The following is a 19,449-nucleotide window of genomic DNA, read 5'->3' on the forward strand; positions in this document are numbered from 1 at the left end:
CAAGCACACATAGGTATATATACATATATACACTCCCCAGCACTTACCCAGGGTAATTGCCTTTCGTGACGAACTGTCATAAATGCATTCGGCGATGAGTCTATCCCCGGGCATGGAATGCACCGATTGTGGCAAACGTCGAAAGTCCTGATAGGCAACATCTATATTGCTGTCGTGTGCAATTGGCGGCAGCTCCTCGGTTTGTCGAATCTAGAGTGGGTGGGTTAGATGCAGAGGTTAGCTCATTAGCATTGCATTTAAGTACGGTAATGGTATCCCAGTAGCCAAGGGCACTCACCTGGCGCAGCTTAACCTCCTTGCCGATCTGGTGGGTGCGCATCATCACGGCGAATATGTTGATGCCCTGCTGGGGGAAGGCGTAGCCGGTGCAGTCCTCGATGCACTGGCCCTCGGAAACGACCCGCTTCTGGCCCGGCGGTATGATGTGTCGCCAGTTGGGGTCCATACCTGCGGAGAGTGGAATTCAGTTCGGTTCGGTTTCAAAAACGTTTCACTGCTTTTAATTAACGGTGGGGATCGTGGGTGGGAGAAGCTCTGCTAAAAGCTGCCGTGGTAAGCGCGACAAGCGGAATGTGAAAACCCCAACCTCGTTATCATCGCTCATCAGTGTCTCCCCATCGCCCACAACCATCAGCCTGCACTCGACACTCTATTTAACTTTGAACGTTGATTTTTTAATTCGATTTGGCACAGAACGTGTAATTACGTTCTAATTGCTGCTTTTGATGTTTTAACAACTTTGTCAATGCAGTCTGGCTCAGACTCAGACTCAGACTCGCTCCCCGTACGACCCACATATCAATTAGGGACCTTGCTTCTTTCCACGAAATTCTTCACAAATCAAATTTTGCATTTTTGAATTTTTGGGGCGCGTTGTTTGCCTCTCGCTGGCTCAATTAGTTAAATGTTGTGGAATATTGTTCATACACAGGACCTTGGCACCCCGGGCCATTTCCCCGATTTCCCTGATTTTCCATGCTCCACACACCCACACCCACAGCCACACTCAATTAGGGCCGCGTGTCGCCTGCCAAGCCGAAAAAATATTTGAAATTCATGTGCTACATATAAATTTGGCGCTTCTTTGCCCGGCTGCCACTCGGCTGTTTGGCATTTCAATTGTTGTGCGTGGGAGCCAGTGGGTGGGTTGGAGAGGAGGTGTGGGGTTATAGTATGCCAATCAAAATACTCGCGGGAAATGCTTGGCATTGCTGGAGGAGCCCATTTCAGAATTCAGCTGGCAATTGATTTCCATTTTTGCGTTTCGCGTTATTCCCTTATTGTGGCGGCCTCGTAAATCTGAGCTTAAATCTTGTTTAAATCCTTTATCCCTACAACTTGATTACAACAATAACATATCAGCTTAAACTTTTGGTGCATTTAAATCGACCGCAATTCGACCAAATCCGCTTCTTAATAATTTTTAAAATATTTCCCCTACAAATTTTGATCAATTTCGTTCAAAAGAAAAGCCAATTAACGAACCGGAATTATTTGAATATTGAATGCACCAATTTAAGATTAGTATGAAATCGCATTAATTATTTTTGATTGCGTTTGTCATATATTTCTGCCCTGCAAGTGCCACTACCCCAAGCCACTGACCTACTTTCCTTCTGCTCCTTTTCCCGTTCTGAGTCATCCCCTTTAATCGCATTGAACCTACGTAAAAATATTAACTTTAAAACCTTTTGCATAAAATTTCCATTTGGCCTGCCGATGTGTTTTCCTTTTTGCAATTTAACAACCTCAACGGCCAGAATATTACGTAATGAATTGAATTTTACGCCCGCTGCTGGCACAGTCGACCCATAACTATATGCATATATATGCATATATTGGAATATATGTAAATTTGCTTTGCACATTTGCAGGGGAGATTATTTCTATTAATTTTCATAGTGGCCACCGAATGGGTTTTGGCTTTGTCGTGTAGCAGGGAATCAATTTTCAATTACCAAAAAATTGTTTAACTATGCCGTGATGGCTTTAAAAGTTTCCACAAAGTTCGACCACCTAAACGCCCCTGGCTCCTACTTTTTGGTCATTTTACAAAATGTCACGCGAGCAAAATCAATCAATCTACCATGCGAGGGGCAGAGGCAGCTCTATAGTACTACATTTCTCAGTCATCAATTTAATTGAAAATTACGATTCATGCGAGCCAACCAAAACGATAAGCTGCCATTTAAGAAGTTTTATCGTCTTCTTGGGGGTACTACCGACGAGAGTCGGTAAAAGTTTTGCGGCCATCCTTTAATTGATTTCCATTAACTTTCAATTCGATCAGTCCATTTGAATATTATCAAAGCGCACAGCATAGAGAGCTCTTGCTGTGAAATGGTCGACCATCAGAGTTTCGAATTCGTTTGGATTCATTTCAATTGCGTTTCTGTCTCTATTCCTCGCATGCGTCTCTGCAAATTTCCATTCATTAAATCAAAATTCAATATTGGCCATGCGAAGCATGACGAAATTCACTGGCGTGGCCAAAAGGACGGACAGACGGACGGGAATTGGCTCTATTTCTATTTGATTTGGCTCAAAGCGCGGCGGGGACAAGCTCGCTCGCAATTCATAACTACACATATTTTTCAAATCGATATTTAACGCTGCCATCCAGGGCTTTTCAGCAGTTGCATGCTGACAGCCAACACACGGCAAATGGCAGAATGCAAAAATGTCCGATTGAAACTTTTCTAATTATTTTAAATGGCAATTTGTGTCAAAGCGTCAGCTCACTCACTTTATGTCCCAAAAAGAGGAACTGCCGCCCGGCAGGCAAAACAATTTGATTAGCGTCCGTGGGCGACACAGATATCAGCCATATATTTGTATATTTCGGCACCACATTGGCTGACTGCAACTTGGCCAAGAGATCGTATTTTATAAAAACATTTTTGGGTCAGATAAACTCTGTGGCAGCAATTTCATCGGGTATTGCTATCAAATTTTAGTATAAATTTTATATACCGCACTTCTATGGTGAGTGATATATATACTTTGATGGTTCATATGGGTATTCTTGTTCCCATTTATGATTTTTTATTTTGTACATATATGTATCTTGTTGTTGAAATGCATTCTAATTAATGTCCTAACTAAAAAGTGAGAAATATAAATTAAATATGAGTGAAATCTTAAAAGTTCTTCATTTTGTGGGTTACCAACTTTTCTGTGCTCTGCTTCCCTCTGCCGATCAATGGATGTTCACTCATTTTTCGATAAGCTTTGAGCTGCAGATTACAATCCCCAAGCAGGCTTAACATGTCCCAACCTCATTTGTTTCGCCCCATCTCCCAGCTGCCATCTCCAAGGTGCCATAAAAATTCGCCAAGCCGCAACATTAATCACAGATTCGCTGCATACACCAGGGCGCTATATCAATAACCAATTAAATTGAAATTAAATTTTGCCCCACCCACCGCGCGAGCGAGACGGCCGACTCAAAGAGAGAGAGAGAGAGAGAGAGAGAGAGAGAGAGAGAGGGACGAAACAGACCGGAAACGTAGCAATTTCGCAGCTACTTATGCGTGTGGGACCCGAGAGCTTTGGCTTTGGCTTTAGCTCCCACCACCTCCACCCGCCGATTCCGTACGCTCTGTAATTCAATTTATAGCAAACCAGGAGAAAATTGTAGCCAACATTTTATTTTTCGCTATGGCTTTCCTCATTTTTTATTTATTGACTCGTTTGTTTGTGTGCGTGGTATGCGTTAAATTCCAATTAAATATTTCAATGGCAAATGCCGTCTGCCGCTCCTAAAGCCCACCGAATCGGATCTCGTCCTCCAGCCCGAATCGGCCCTGTGATACACCGAAATGTTCCTCTGTTTTCTGCTTTCCCAAATTGTATTTTTCTATCAAGATGTATTAATCCACTTCTCATTCTGTTTTTCGCCGTGCTTCAGCGTTCTACTCCGGAAGTTTTGGCAACACCTACTCAACAAAAAAAAGATGGAAGAAGTGTAAGTAGACGAAGTTCTACCAACCTTCCATGGGCCCCACATTTTCCTGCCCACCTTCTTATTTGGCGCTTTGGCCATGTCTCTCTGTGCGGTTGGGCAAAAGTTATATTGGTTTGCGTGACTCTCAACAAAAGTTAAATAACAATTGCAGCAACAACAGCACGGACCCACCATAACCACCCGAAAATGCCAAAAACAAACAGAAGAAACAACCCAGCACGACCAACCGAAAAAAAATAGAAATAAATTCTAAAGTGAAATTAGTATTTTAGTTATCCTCTGCCTGCTCACGAACCACGCAATGAATACAAAAAAATTGAGTACCTCAAGAATTTTCAGGTGGTTCATTGGGTTCGTTGCTGGATATGGATGGGCGGTGCAACGGAGTGTGGCTGAGAAGTACTCAAAAAGCGCTTAGGCTTTGGGGTGGGGAAAATACGAGGGAAATACGCCGAGGTGCTTGTAAATTGCTGTTTTGCGGGTTTTTCCAATCGAGAGTCGGTTGGTGAGTCGAAAGTGTTCATCTGATGGATAAGCTAGAAAATATGATAATTGAAGGAAAAGCGCCGGAATCTCAAGGAGATTGTCTAATGAACATGTTTACGCAATCAAAATGGTATTTTTAGGTAACCAAGGATTAATGATGATACATTTTACTACATTGTTGGGGTTGAAAGTCATGTTTGATTAGCCATGGATTTAAATATGAAGATTATTAAACTGTTTCTGCAAATGAAGCCAATGTCCTATTCATTTCATTTATAATTTTTTTAAAAATAAATATAAATTATATAAAAAACTCAAGGAGAAACCCTCGCTGCAACTATTCACAATAAACTGTAACTGGCAGCACCTAACCTTTGGATTTTTGAATTATTTAGTTGCTTGGCTAGAAAGTTTCAGCTTTTTGCTATTGTTTCGGCTGCAGACACATGCCAAGTCCTGCGAGTTGTTTGATTTGGATGCGTGTATGTCCATGTCCAGCGAACGGCAAATTTAAAATGAAAATCTATTTGCTGGCAATTTGCAGCGGCTGGAAAAAAGCAGGGCCTTCCCATCGTCTGACAGGCGTGCTCGTATTAAAATTGTGACGATATAAACTTTCACGGTGGATAAAAGGTAGTTAAATTGCTGTCTGGTTGCTCCTTCCCAGGATTTATCTCCTTTGTTTGTTGTTATGGCTGTTTTTGCAGACAACCCACCCACATTGATACACACACCCACACTCGAGCGCAGCTAAACCGCATTTGGACAAGCTGGGTAAAGTCATAAGCTTTTGTTTTACTAGCCCCACCAATGCGGTTAGAGCTACCATTCCACACCCATCCTTGGCTGCTCTAGTCCACTCGGCAATCTCATAAATTGCATGACATGAGTTGCATATATATATATATATGTAGAAGTCCTTCCACGCCGCTCCGGCGCATAAAATATACAAAAGGGCAGCAGCTGCCTCCCACTCTGCTGCAGTTTATACCATATGCATATGGATATGGCTAAAGCCCTGAATCGTGAGGGCAGGGGCTCGTACTTACCGATTGACAGTATGCCGGCATCGTTGGGTCGCAGGACGTGCGTAAAGTAGATTTTCAAACCCGAATTATCCGCCATTTGTCTGGCATGCAATTGGGCAAAGTCGGGCTTCAAATTGTTGTAATGGGTCTCCATTAAATAATATTTCGCCTGTCGCGACTCGATCGGGTAGCCGGCCTCATGTGGATACGTAAAGCCCTGCGAAAAGAAGCAAACAGAATGACAGCAAGCAGCGGAAAAAGCGGAAAAGCGGAAAATATATGGTAGCACAGACGGGCTGGGGGAATATGTTGAGTGTTTGTTTTTATACTCGCGCATGAGTGTATATAAGTTGGGGGCCGGGCTGGGCGGAAGTGGAAGTGGATGCCATGGCCATGTGCAATTTAAATGCAGCCATCGGAGGAGCCCTCCGTGCACCTCCCCATCCCATCCCATCCAATCCAATCCCATCCCATTCCGTCCATTGCCATTCAATTGCATTCCGACCGCCTCTGGCGGACAGCAGCCATAGCATGCCACTGCATTATGGCGCTCCTCTGATGAAATTATGAAAAACCTGCCCTGAGTCGTCGGAGCTGCTCCAAAACGAAAACACGAGCCCGGGCGGAGAGGTCAGGGGCCAATAGGGCCAAGGCATTTATTTTTTCGGTAGAAATGGGAGTATGCATTCGCTGAAACAGTAAGTTAAGTTCCTTGCACTGACGTTTACAGTCATCTGCATTGCATTTATTTCTATACATATTTATTTAGTTTTATTTCGTTTAAATGAGTCTTTACTTTGGAGGATAGAAATTTAAGATATGATATGTATTATTAATTTATCGCAAGAAATTTACTATGTTATTAAAACAAAGATAATTCTTTAGTCCTGTACGGATATGTACATTTTCAAGGCATTTGCCTTGTTGAATTTAGGTGACCTAGGTTCGGTCTTGTGAGCCCTGGAGATTGCTGAAATCTTTTCAGATAATCAAGAGTAATCGAGCCTTCGTGTAGACTCTCTTTCTGACGCCTTTTTTTCGTGTTGAAAGGAAGCATTTGCGAAGGTTAAATTAATATTGCATGGTTATGGTTATGACGAAAATGGCTGAGGGTATGGGTATGGCTGAGGGTATGGGTACGGGTATGGGTATCCGGTATCGGATGCTTATGCTTACCTCGCTGCCGCGCGACCAGGAGGCCACGATGGCGTTGCACGCCAGCGGAATGGATCGGGCGCCCAGGCACTGGCGACCCTGCTCGCGTGCCATCTCCTCCAGCTCGGCGTGGGCTCCCTGGCACTCGTGCAGCGTGATGTGCTGCAGGTAGTGAACGCTGGACGATGAATCATAAATCGGCTCGTACTGCCAGCCATGAAAAGAAAATGAAGCGGGAGACGAGAGACAACGGTTAGCGAGATGTGCCTTGTGGGAAGGATAGGGTGCGCGAGACGGGAATAAATTTTTAATATTTCAATTTGGTTATGCCGAGGCCAGGAGACAACGACAGCTCAGAATGCAGAGTATAGCATTCCGAGCAGAAGGCTGGCAGACAAAAGCGGCGGATCGCCAGAACGCGTCACTGCACTCGGCCTTAATTATGCATTGTATTTAATATCGTTTAGTACTGCACCCCGACGAATATATATACAATTTTTGGAGTTTCGACTTGCGCACACCCTTTTTTTCACAACTTACATTAAAATAATTTAAGGTCCTAGCTTAGTTAACTTTAATTTTATGTTCTTGTTTTCTAAAATACATTAAATCACTCTTTGTTTTACGAAGACCGTTCATAACATATATTAACTTTAAAGAACTGAAGAATTTTAAGGAAACAAAACTTTTGTGCTGAATTATTTGGAAGCTAATGGTAATTATTAACTCTGATTAATATGCAAGGCTATTTATATTATTATACAAATTGTAAGCTTTCACTTGCAAACGCTTTTACTGTGCTCGTTGGTGCGTATAGAGCATAACAAAAGATATTATTTTGAAAAAATTACAATTAAGATTTAAAAATTCATTTTTGCCTTTGGCAACAATTTTAAATTACAAAAAAAAATGTTTTTTGTTTTGTTAAATTTTGATTGTGTTTGAATTTTTTGTTGTACAGCATTTTTACTTGGCATACATATGAACGAGTAGTATTTATATAACCATTTAAACGGGGAAAGTAAGCTATTTTCACCAGGCTAGAGAAAAACCGTCTCTGTCAGTGAGATTTTAAACAGAATCACAGCTCGAACTCGAGCCCAGTACCCTTGGGACTACAGGGTATGTGGTGCCGCGAATCGAGTGAACTCCCTTACCCGGATCAGGTGGTGCTTGCGATTGATGTCCTCCAGCTTGAACATCTTGCACCAGAAGAGCGGCAGGTCGCCGGCGGGCAGCTCCACATCCTCGTTGCGCAGCTCGAGGACTCGCACGCGCTCGTCGTGCGTGGGCGAGGGCATCGGCAGCTGGGCGCGCTGCATCAGGACCATGGGGCGGTAGGGGCGGAAGGCGCGGCCCGGATCCGGAAGGGTGCCCGGACGCACAGAGCCGTGCGGCGGGTCGTGGGCGTGGTACATGTACAGCAGGCGCATCGTGTCGTTCTGCAAGGGAAGAGCGGATAATGGCGGGTTGAAAAATGAGAAATGTGTAAAAAATTAGTGGCCAGAGGTGGTCAAGGTGGGGTCCTCGAAATGGCGTTATAATGGCGTTGCAACAACCCAGCAACAGCGGCAATAATGTCGTTGCTGACGTGTACACGGATGCCCTGTCTGGCTGGCTGGGAATGCCCCCCGTGCTCCGGAAGCCCCCGTCTGTCGGCTCCCCACTCTGGACAAGGTTTGCCTGCTCAATGAAGTACACACTCACCAAAAAGCAGGGAGTGCAAGCACGGCAGAAGCTCGCGCTTGCAAGTTGGACAGCCGGCAACAACAGGGCAGGAAGGAAGCAAGGATGTTTGCCTGTGGGCAGAGCTGGCAGTGCTGGCAGTGCTGGCAGGACGAAAGTGGAGGGCAGGTGGATGTTTGGTCAGCTGCAGTCGGAAGCTGAAGCAGGCCATTGTCGATGGTGGGTTAATGGTGCAAATTGCAGCGCACGGAAAGCGTTGCCGCACTTCACCCGGAACGGAGGTGGAAAGCCTCGAGCCGCTCGAGGGGGAGTCCTTCATTGTTCGCCACTACAGCGTGATCCTCTTGCTCCGCCCGAAAATTGCTCGCCGAGTGACCGCATTTCATTTATTTAATTCCCATTTAACGAATTAATTCGGCGCTGCCCCACCAGTGCACTCATGGCCAGCCACGTTGCCGAACTTCACTGGCAGACTGTACTTCAGCTGACTGCTCCGTGCATTTAGCTGAATTCCATGCCCGAGCTGCCCTTGTGTAATTTCCACTCCGCAATTGCATCTTTGGGCAACCAATTTACACTTCAAGTGGGTGACCCCAAACATTCGTCTAGCTCGACGAAATATTCCCATTTCCCCGAGCCTTTTTCGGGTTGCCTCCGATCCCCCGGGGAACTCTAACGCCTTTGTATTATGCAGGCTCCGTACTGCATGTAGTTTTCATTCGCCACGTACTTTTAATTGGTAAGCCCGAAAATTAAAGCAGCCATTAAAGAATCACGGCCAGCTCTATGACTCCTCCCAGCACCTCCTGATTCACCTCTGGCCCCACCCCCACCCCCATCCGCATCCGCATCCGGATCCGCCCCCCTCCGAACTCTCGTTTGTGGACTGCCATGGCCTCGGGGGCTTTTGGAAGCCAACAGTCAGCTGTCATTGTGTGCACGTCATGTCCACGTGTGTGTGCAGCGACACAGCAGGAACAACAATAACAACATATGTAGCACTCTGGGCAGCAGTGTGTGTGTGTGTGTTTGTGTGTGTTTGTGTGTGTGGTGGAGTGAACAAAAAAAAAGAAAAAACGAACGTCGGGGGCATCCATTTGAATTCATTGTGGCAAAGTGCCCATTGTAGCTGTTAAGTGGAACTGTAGAGTACCATGTTCGACAATTGACGGCCCAGGACGAGCAGAGCAGCAGGACTAGTGGGGCCAGGTCCTTGTTTCTACTTGTTCATTTTGCCAGCAACGAGGAGACAATACTTTAATTAACAATTCCCTTTCCCCCCTCCCCGCTGCAGCCCCAAACGAGGCGGAGAGTGTGTAAAAAACCTGTACAAATGAGTCGGTTGTCCTGGTTGTCCTGGCAAACACTGCGGGCGGTAGCAAACGCGGCGGACTAACCGCCCGGCAATCGCCAGTAACAACAACCCACAATAACAGCAGCACGGCAGCAGAGCAGCACGGCAGCAGAACAGCGGCAACAAAAACTGTTGGCCAGTTTTAAAACATTCGGCCAGGCGAGGCGGAGACAGAAGGGGCGCAGCACAAAAGTCATTAACGCTGAGGCTACCGAAGCTGACTGGGCCTGGACATGGCCCAGATGTAAAAACACGACCACTGTGGCAAAAAAAAAAAACTCAACGCTCGGTTCGGTCGCCGGCAACAATGAAAAAAAAGAGGCCGTCGCCGGGTCACCGCTGCCTCCGGACTCTGGAGTGACCTGTAAATTGTTTAATTTGCGAGTTGAAAGGGATTTGGATTGCAAGAGGCGGCAAAACAATGGCACGGCATTGAGGGCTGATGTCCAGAGTTCATCAAAGTGCCACCTACGGTTCAGTGGTCAAAGCTACAGCGATGACGGCGGGGGAAATTAAAACTGTAATTATTGAGTAACTAGGAAAAATGTGCCCCTTTATATAAAAATATCTCTGATTTCGATTTGTGGAATAAAGCAAGGATGAACAAGTAAAGTACTTTATAAAGATGAGACAGCTGTGATCAAAACTGATGGATTTTAGCTTAACTTAGTTAAAACAAAAAAGTCTTTAAGTTGTCTTGTCCCTTATGTAGGCAATTGCTTAGTTTCATTGAAATTTATTCATTTTTATATTCAACAAAGGATGATGAAGCAACAACATTGCAATATAATACCTTTATGAATGAGGCTTGCTTAACGGAAGCTCTTAAAGTTTTCTAGCTTCTGGCTAAAATCGGAGATTATACTAGAACAAATTGGATTTGGGTACTCCGGCAACACAACCCAGACAACTCTGCCTGACACTCGTCATCCCCACTAGGTATGTGCCAAGTGTGAAAAAGTGTGCACCGAACTATGCACACGCACGACAAGGATGACGAGGAAGAGCCCGGAAGGAGCCGGGTCGTAGCCAGTGAAACAACAACTGCGAGGCGAAAACTAAAATGAAATGAAAAGCTTCAGCAAGGATTACAACCGAAAATTAATGAAAGCAAACTGGCTGCGGTCATTTGCCGTGGTCAACGGTCGGCCAAGGCTTAATTGCCAAAGACGATGACGATGTGGTGGGCAAGGTGGGAGTGGGGTGTGGTGGGGGCGTGGCAATGATGGGCAGCAAGGGGCAGTAAGGGGTGGGGCGGTGAGTGTGGTCAAGAATACAGGTTACACTTTAGTGACTGCTGCAGGGCCAGAAGGACTCGAGGCTAATTGTGAATGCGGCGGGACTCGGGCTCGGACTTGAACGACTCATTAGAGTGGCTTTGGTTACGGCCCAAAAAACTTGCGAGGGTTGCAGGAAGCAGGACGCAGGACGTAGGACGTAGGACTCAGGACTCAGGACACACACAGTTATAGCGACACAGCCTCGAACGGAACGGAACGGTACGGAACGCTCGGCTGAGCCTTGCTGCCTGGTTAAGTGCACTCCAAAGGTCGTTTAACCTCTGACTGGGCAGGTTTCCACTGCTCTCAATGCAATGGGGTGGCTTTGGCCCCCTGGCGATGATCCAAGGGGTGGGGTTCGTTCCGCCTTTTTGGCCCGGTTCACATTCAATTAAGCCTTGTTAACAATACTGCAGATGTGGACGGATCGAATTTAATAGGGGCTCAGCACAAATTGTCATAAGAACTTCAAGACCGAAAATGTATTTCTGTACCTACGTTTTTAAAACTTTCGTCATTTCAAAATACGATTTTCCAAATAAAACCTCTTAACTAAAATAGGAAATTACTTCATTCTGCATTAAATTGGTTAAATTTGATAATGAGAACTAGTCTTGGATCTTCTAACCTTGCAATCTACAGAGCAATGCTTTCAATAGCTGCTTAAAGCTTTATCAAACTTTTCGAAAACTACTTTCATCATTGCTTTAGCTGCGGAGGAAACTTCACTTGCAAATCATTGCAGTTTGTTTCTTATTTTTCTGCCCGCAGCAAACTCTTGGCTGCTCACTCGTTGGCATTCGTTCACACATTGCACCTTTAAGAGCCATTTGTAGTAGTTGTTAATGGCATTGTTATCCAGAACCAGGATGCATCCCAGCCCCCGTCCCTTGTCTGTTCTCCCCCATCGCACTCTTTGTTTTTTGCCCACTTCCATTTTGCCGTTTCAACGCGTTGCCATAATGGGCCAATTGTCCTTAAATGTGGAGCGTGTTCCGCTCGCTAAGTTGGCTCCGGCTCAGACTCCGGCCAGCAATGCCCAGCAATGGCCGTGGTAATGGCCCTGGCCCTGGCACTGGTCTTGGCCTGGCTGGCCCAGTGGTCAAGTCGGAGTCCTTGGTCCGACACCGAAAACTTTGTCTGTGCTGGCCCTGTTTAATGTGCACGTAATTGAAATGCATTTACAATTGAATTATAAACAGAGCAAACAAATGCGGCACAGGACTCGCACACATTTACATGAATTCACACTTGAGCGGGGGGAGTTGGCCCACTTGCATTGTGCTAACTTTCTGCAGCAGCTGAGCTCAAAACTCGAGGTCTTTCGGTTTCGTTTTACTCTTCTTTCTCCTTGCTCGGCAATCAAATCAACCGTTCCCCAGAAACCCGTGTCCTTTGCATATGTGTGTCTGTCCATCTGAATATATAAGGCTGCGTTAGGGTGGTTCTCAGATGTTCCTTAAATTTTTACGCTGTTAAGATTCCTGTTTTCATGCTAAAAATATAGTTTCAATAAAAACCTCTCTTAGGCAAATAAATTAGGTGTCTAAAACTATACTATATATTTGTAAACTGGAAATCCGATAGATTTATTACAAAAGACGACGTTTCCATTTTTCATTGCATACTTTTAGACACCTTTATAAACTAATTCGAAACCTATGTGGTTTCTGAAGCTTAGGTTTATAGAAATTTACAGCAGAAAACAATTGGGATAAGTTGGCTTTTAGAATGGTCAATCCGCTTTGTTGGTCCACCCCAGTATGCATGTGTCTGTGTCGAACAGGTTACCATGGTCACGTCGGCCATTTTTGTGAGTGGCTGTCGAGGGATCTGCTCTACTAAGCTAAGCTACACTCGCCAAAGCCCATTGAATATCAATTTTGCATGTGGGAAATGGCAACGGAAACTTCGATTCCCATTCAGACGTGGCGAAGTTTCCTCGACATTTCCCCGATTTCTTCCAGTGTGTGTCAGTGTTTTCCGTTGCTGTGGCATTTATGCCATTCCAGTCCTCAGTTGGGACTTGTGCAATATTCGGAACTTTCTGACAGCTGATTTCAATAACTAATAGGCAAAAGTGGTCACTCGCCCCCGGCCCCCTTTGTTGCAGTCTAATTGCCGTGTCAGCCTCTGTGATTGCCTTCGACCGGAGAGAAATCATTGCACATTGTTGACAGCCACCTGAATCGGGCCAGCTCACATACATCTTGGGGCACAGCTGGTGGTCCAGACAGGTGAGATCGGTGCTAGGGAAGCCGGGGCAGAATAGGAAGCCAACGGCCCAAGAATTCGTATTCCCAAGGCTGTAATCGTTTTTCGTCACTCTCTCCATCTCGGCTAAGTGGCTTAGTGATTTTTGTTTCATTAAATTGAGTCGTTTTAGCAGAATTCGTCTGCCCAGAATGCCTGGACACATTTGTCCTCAGCGCTTCTGTTGTTGTTTTCTCTGCAATTGACATTAATTTGATTTATATATGGTAGGAAGGCAAAGGCCATTTGGCTCAAGGTGCAACTGCTTTTGGCAATTGCATTTAAATTAACCAATCTAATACGGTTTCTCGTCTGAGCGCTCGGAGGTGTTGTTTCGGCTCATTCACTCCACACTCACTCACTCAACTAATTCACCCATTCACGTGTGTGTAAATGAAAATGTTGTTTAAGCTGTGGGGAAAATTAATGTTTCTGAGTGGACAAAGCGGCAGTATTTGAATGCGAAACGCATGAGGGAAATGCAGCGTAAATTATTGCAGCAAAGATGTTCAGATTTACTCTTACTTATGCATATGCATTCGTATACGATTTGGGAAATTAACTAAAATGGCCACCCAAAAGAAAATCAAGACAAAAGTGGCAGCTTCAAATGGGTCGAAAGGAAAGTGCAATTCAGTTAATATTAGAGCTCAAGCCAAGCTAAGGTAAGGGTCGTAAATTTTAAAGTAGAACACATAATTAGTTGTTTAGGGACTCTTGTTTAAAATTTTCCTGAAAGTAATTGGTGAATGTCGCATTTATTAATCGTTTTCTATGGTGATGGAGAGTTATTCAACCCATATACTGCTGAATTTGTATCTGTTTAATTTTTTTGGTTTTTTCTGCTATTTTCGCACCCCCCCCTTGTTTTCTAATTCATATTCATTTATTGTGTTGCTGTAGCTGCAAATGCTTTTCACATTTCCATGACCCCTCTTTTCCGATAGAGGGGCGGGAGGTGTGGAGATGGTGAGGGGGTTCAAGCCAAACTAGCATATCCGTTGCTTTATTACATTTCGTTTAGTTTTTGGCCAACTGACCACTTTTTTGTGGTTTCTTTGTGTGTGTCTGTATCTGTATATGTGTTCTTCGCCCGTGCATTTTCATGTGTATGGATGTGTCTTGGCTGCTCGGACTTTGCGGTTGCTTTGGTCACTAGCGCGCTATTTGGCTTACATCAGAGTATGAGCGAATAAAGAAAAACAAACATCAATGGGTCGAGGGGGGTGGATGACCAGTCCCTCTTGGCTTAAAATGAATTTACTAACCGAGTTTGTTCAGAGAGTTTACCAAATGAAAAGCGGAAAAGCGGGGCGAAAAAAAGGCAAGTTTACTTCGCCGTTTTACCATAAATAATATAATAAAATAACTACACAGGTCAGGCAAACTATTGCATACTTTATGGCGTCCAGCAGAGTCCCACAACCCCGCCATATGTGGTCTAATATTTTTATAAACAAATTGGTTTTGCACAGCTCAACGAACAAGGATGGGGGGGAGGGAAAGGGGGGCGTGTTTGCGGTTTCCATATATGTGTGCATGCTTTTTTATATGTTGTGAATTTTCAGGTGGCGCCCTCTGCCTGTCAGCGTTTGCCACTTTAATTACTTTGGCTCTAAGGATGCGCAGATTTCCACGTTTTTTTTTTTTTGTGAGTTCCTGGCTCGGCCGTTTTGGTTTGGTTTTTGGCCCTGTCCTGTTGCATTTGACAGGACGTCTCCGTCCTGGCCATATCCCGCTGCGCCGAAAAGCAACTCAACTGGGGTCGTTATTAACGGCCCCTCGCGTCGCTAACCTCGAAAAACGTTTGCCAAAACTCGGACGGAAAAATGGTCAAAAATGTGCGATCCCTGGTCGAGCTGCTCCACTTAAACCCGTTGAAAAAAAACTGAAAAGCTCGCTGTGCCGGCTGTTTTGTTTGTCATTGCATTACTTTGGCTGTTAAATCGCCTACTGGAGTTTAGTATTGCAGCAGCCCAGCACCCAGGCTCCGCTTTCTCTTTCGCTCTCTCTTTCAATATTTGTCGCTTTAGGGCATTAAAACAAACGTTTCCCATTGCGTTGTGTTGGGTTTGCCTTTTGCTTTGCTTTCGGTTTTTTGGCGTGCACGTTTCACATGCACTTCTAGTGGCACAACACCATCAACATGAAGCCCATCCACATGCATCCACACCCATCACCCATCACCCGATCCCGAACCCAGCGCACCCACTCCGGAACCGAAACAACACAGGGAATGCAAACTTCTGAGCGCGAATCGTGAAAATCACAGTCCCAAAAAAAGGGGGGCATATTTGGTTGTGTACTTGGTACCGAAAGCGAACCGTTTGGAAGTATACTCTACAACTGGAATAATAAAAAAGATATTGTAAGTTTATATTACAAAATCGAATTACTACCAACAGCCTCGTGAATCAATAAGCAACGAATTCAACGAATATAAACCCTAAAACAATCATTGTTCATATAATTTATTATATAAGTTATTTTAAGTTGCATAAAATTGACGAAATCATTTATTATTGAAATGCCCGAGTTTTTTGTGTTATCAATTTGTATTGCATAAAAGCTTTTGCTTCAGTTGAACTCTTGACAAATTATATATATTTTTCCCTCCAATACCAAGGATAACTGACTAGTTTTTGCCCTACAACTCTTGGATTGTTTTCTGCGATGGGTGCAGCTGCAAATCTGGACGCACGCGAATCCCTTTGCAGTTTATATGTGCTGCGCCAATGGTAGCCCAGACTTTCGGTCCTGGTCCTGCGAGTGTGCATTCGTTCGTTGATTTGCTCGCTCATTCGATGCTCGTCAACTCGCAAACTCATGTGTAAAAAGGGACAATGCTGGGTTTTAACTTTAATAAAGCGACTAGGCGGGCGCCGCACTCCAGGACCGACCCTTGCAGACCACTTTTCGGGTACCAGGCAACATCAAAATCCACATTTCACTCCCTCCAGTGCGGGCCGCTGGCAGGAGTTGGTTTTGGGCCGGATCCCGGCACCGGGTTGGTTGTGTACTTGATTTTTGGGCAAAGCGGCAAATAACATTTTTGTTTGGCTCTGACGTTGTAGCAATTGCAACGGTTATTCCATTTGCTTGACAAATATACGACGACGACGACGCTGGCGGTGTCGGGTTTTTGGGGTTTGCATTTGGGTTCTGGACTGGGTCCGGGCTGGGAAACGTTTAGGACTTCATGGATGGAGCTCCGCCGGAGTGGTGAAGTGGCGGAGCGCAGCTCAAAACTCGAAACTTTTACCGAGCCGGAATTATGCGCAATTTTTGTTTGGCTGCGCGGCCAGTGTAAAGTGGTCTGGTTTAGATGAGTGTGTTTGTGTTGCAAAAGAGGCTTTCAGTAGGCAGGGCATACTTTTTTTTGGGCCAGTGTTGTGCGCTTCAAAGCAATCAACATAAAACGGTTTGCAAAAAATGCGAAAAACATTGCAGGGCGTAATGAGCGGTAAGCAAAAATGTATGGCAGGGGTTCGGAGCTATGTAGTTCAAGCCCCATTCACATTGCGATGCTAAATTTTTAGAATTTACCTCTGCCATTTGGCTGAAGGTTAATTTCATCATTTTTTGGCGACTACTTGAACCTTGCCGCTGCATTAATGGCCGCATTTTCGGGCGGGAGCTGCTATGGAGCTGCTGACCACTTGTGCACTTAACTTGGCTTTTAGTTGGCATTTTTTTTTTTCGGGCCAAATGCTAAAACGTTCGGTTCTGCTCTTGTGACTTTGGCACTAACAAAGTGCCAAAGGATTTACTGTTGGCTGCCCGCCGCACGAGCTGAGCTCAACACAAAAACCTGAAAAATTAAATCAATTTAAATTCGCTGCATACTTTTTTGAGCCCACCCGACGGGTGGGTTCTTTTTGGGTTGTTGCTCGCCGAGCAAGCGGGTATTTTTGTTGCAGCCCTATTAAATTTTTAAGTGCCAAGCTGAAACCGCAGGACCCGCAAACACCACACAAGCAACTGCCGCCCAGCCCCTGACCACTCCACACTAATAATTCATTATAAAAGTCAGTGCTTTGGCTTTGGTTTTTGCGTTCTGCTGTGACGCGAATCCATAGTTGCACTCCTCGGAGCCCCGACCTCGCTCCTCCTCAAGTCGAACAGCTCGAGCTTATGCCGTGACAAACTGCACCCATATGTGGCCCGTAAGAGAGATGTCTGGGTGGTGGTGTTGGTGTTGGTGTTGGTGTTTAGTGCTGGTGTTCATGTTTATGGCACGATTTGCACAAAAGTCAGCGCCAGGAAGGGAAACGTCTGCGAATGTCTGTTCCCCAAAACGTTTTCTCTGCGGAATCGCCGACTTTCCATTAGAGCCCACTTTCTTGTCCTCCTGTGTGTCGCAGGATTTCCCCCACCGCGGTTGGATTCGTTTCGAGGAATTTACTGCTTTGATGTAAAAATTGCAATGGCCATTGGGGTTCTGGGGTCCTGGGGCTCTGGGGTCCTGGGCTCCCCGGGTCCTTAGCCCGCTGGTAAGTGTTGAAAATTACTGTCGACTTGACTTGTTGCCTTTTTTTTGTTGCTTTTGTTATGGCTCCAGCCCGTCCCTCTGGCCGTCCTGCTTGTGGTGTACCAACAATAACACTATATATACATATGTGAGTATGCAAGGACCCGCCATTAATGGGCAAAAATTACTGTTTACAAGTGGGGAAAACTCCATCTGGCCCCCACCCTTCAGCTCGAGTGCAAGTTTCGTGTTAAAATAATAAACACATAGCAAAAATTGTAGCGCCATGTGCGGATCCTATTAGGCAGACGGGCGAAGGACGAAGGACGAAGGGTGAAAACGGGGGCATAATTCCATTACAGAACTACTTCGACTTGGGTCCTGGCCCGGGCACATAAATTATATTAAAAACAATATTTTCACTCTGCTTCGAACTCAACTGAACTTCACACGGCAAAGTTCTTGCCTCACGACTTCTTTCTCCACTCTAGTTTCTGCATTTTAAATTGCCGGGACAGCACAATGCCGTGGCAAGCTTAAACAATTACCCCAACAACAAATACAGCAATAACAACAGCGGCAGTAACAACAACTAAGAGCGAAAAAACAATATGAAAATATTATAATGACAATTAGTGTTAATTGTCACTTTCGGCGCGGAATGTTGCTTTCGGTCTCTGTTGAATTATAATTTGCCCAGTTTAGATGAAATTTGCATTTTAAATGAGTTTGTTTTTGTTCTTCACTTGTGTTGCTTGTTGGCCTAAGCAAATAATAACAACAATAATAATAATAATAATAATGCAACATGAAAGTCAATGAGAAATTAAAAATTGTAATTACTCAATTATTATGCATAAATCAGAACAAAAGCTTGGAGGAGCAGACAAAGTGCCCCTAAAAATTGAGTTGAGGAACGTAATGGAGGCTACTTAATGACAATTTTGTGTAGCTCGTCAAATTGAGGGTTTTTATTAGCAGGGAGAGGCCGGCCCATAAAGATTTTAATGATTTGCAGTGGGCGTAGAGCAATTAAGTGAGTTTGAGAAAATTTAATTAAAGCCACGACAAAGACACTTCCAGATCTCATTGTTGGCTCGAATAAATTGAAAACCATTCATTATCAATCCAGGAAAAGAATTGAATATGGTGGGGGAAATTAGGAGGAATAATTAAGCCAAACGACTCAGCGCTGGGAAGGAATATTGAGTGATAAATGAATCCCAATCTGTGCATGCCAAATTTATCTGACGACAGTCGCTTCCTAATCCTTTTGTGATTACTTCAAGCCATAATTTAGCATTTGCCAGTTGTCGTTTAGATTTAAGTGCAAAAGTTTGTGGATAACGCAGGAAATCATTAAAAATATTTCAATGAGTTGGCATTGACCGACGCAGAAATGGAATACAGAGCGGAAACTTTACAATTCCAACTTTTTTGTGTCCTTTTCCCTGCCATTCACTCGCATTAAGCTAAGCTAAAGGAAGCAAAATAAAAATCAGAGCTCTGAAATCAAATTGAAATGACGCACTTAATGGCATTTTATGGCTTATGCGCAGTATTCCTATTCCATCTCTGCAACTCACCCACCTTCCCGTCTTATCTACCATCTATATATCATTCTGCCCAATCAAACACTTTTTACCCATGGAATGTTCGATTTCTTTTCATAGATTTTCCTCGCAAAAGTTTCCTTTCTCCTCTTGCAATGGGTCAAGCTCGAGGTGGGGCAAAAAGTGACGTCATCT

At 44.6% G+C, this 19,449-nt stretch overlaps 1 protein-coding gene across 1 annotated transcript in view; it reads right to left on the reverse strand.

Annotated features, from left to right (window-relative positions):
* LOC128259670 (MOXD1 homolog 2) overlaps positions 1–19,449 on the reverse strand; it is a 116,680-nt gene that overhangs the window by 19,673 nt on the left and 77,558 nt on the right. The window contains exons 5-9 of the mRNA XM_052992198.1: positions 7,815–8,099; positions 6,679–6,864; positions 5,524–5,719; positions 299–468; positions 48–210 (exon numbers count right to left, since the gene is read on the reverse strand). Coding sequence (XP_052848158.1) covers positions 48–210; positions 299–468; positions 5,524–5,719; positions 6,679–6,864; positions 7,815–8,099 — 1,000 coding nt within the window. The remainder of the gene's footprint in view (positions 1–47; positions 211–298; positions 469–5,523; positions 5,720–6,678; positions 6,865–7,814; positions 8,100–19,449) is intronic.

This window comes from Drosophila gunungcola, assembly GCF_025200985.1.
Source record: "Drosophila gunungcola strain Sukarami chromosome 3L unlocalized genomic scaffold, Dgunungcola_SK_2 000009F, whole genome shotgun sequence".
NCBI lineage: Eukaryota > Metazoa > Arthropoda > Insecta > Diptera > Drosophilidae > Drosophila > Drosophila gunungcola.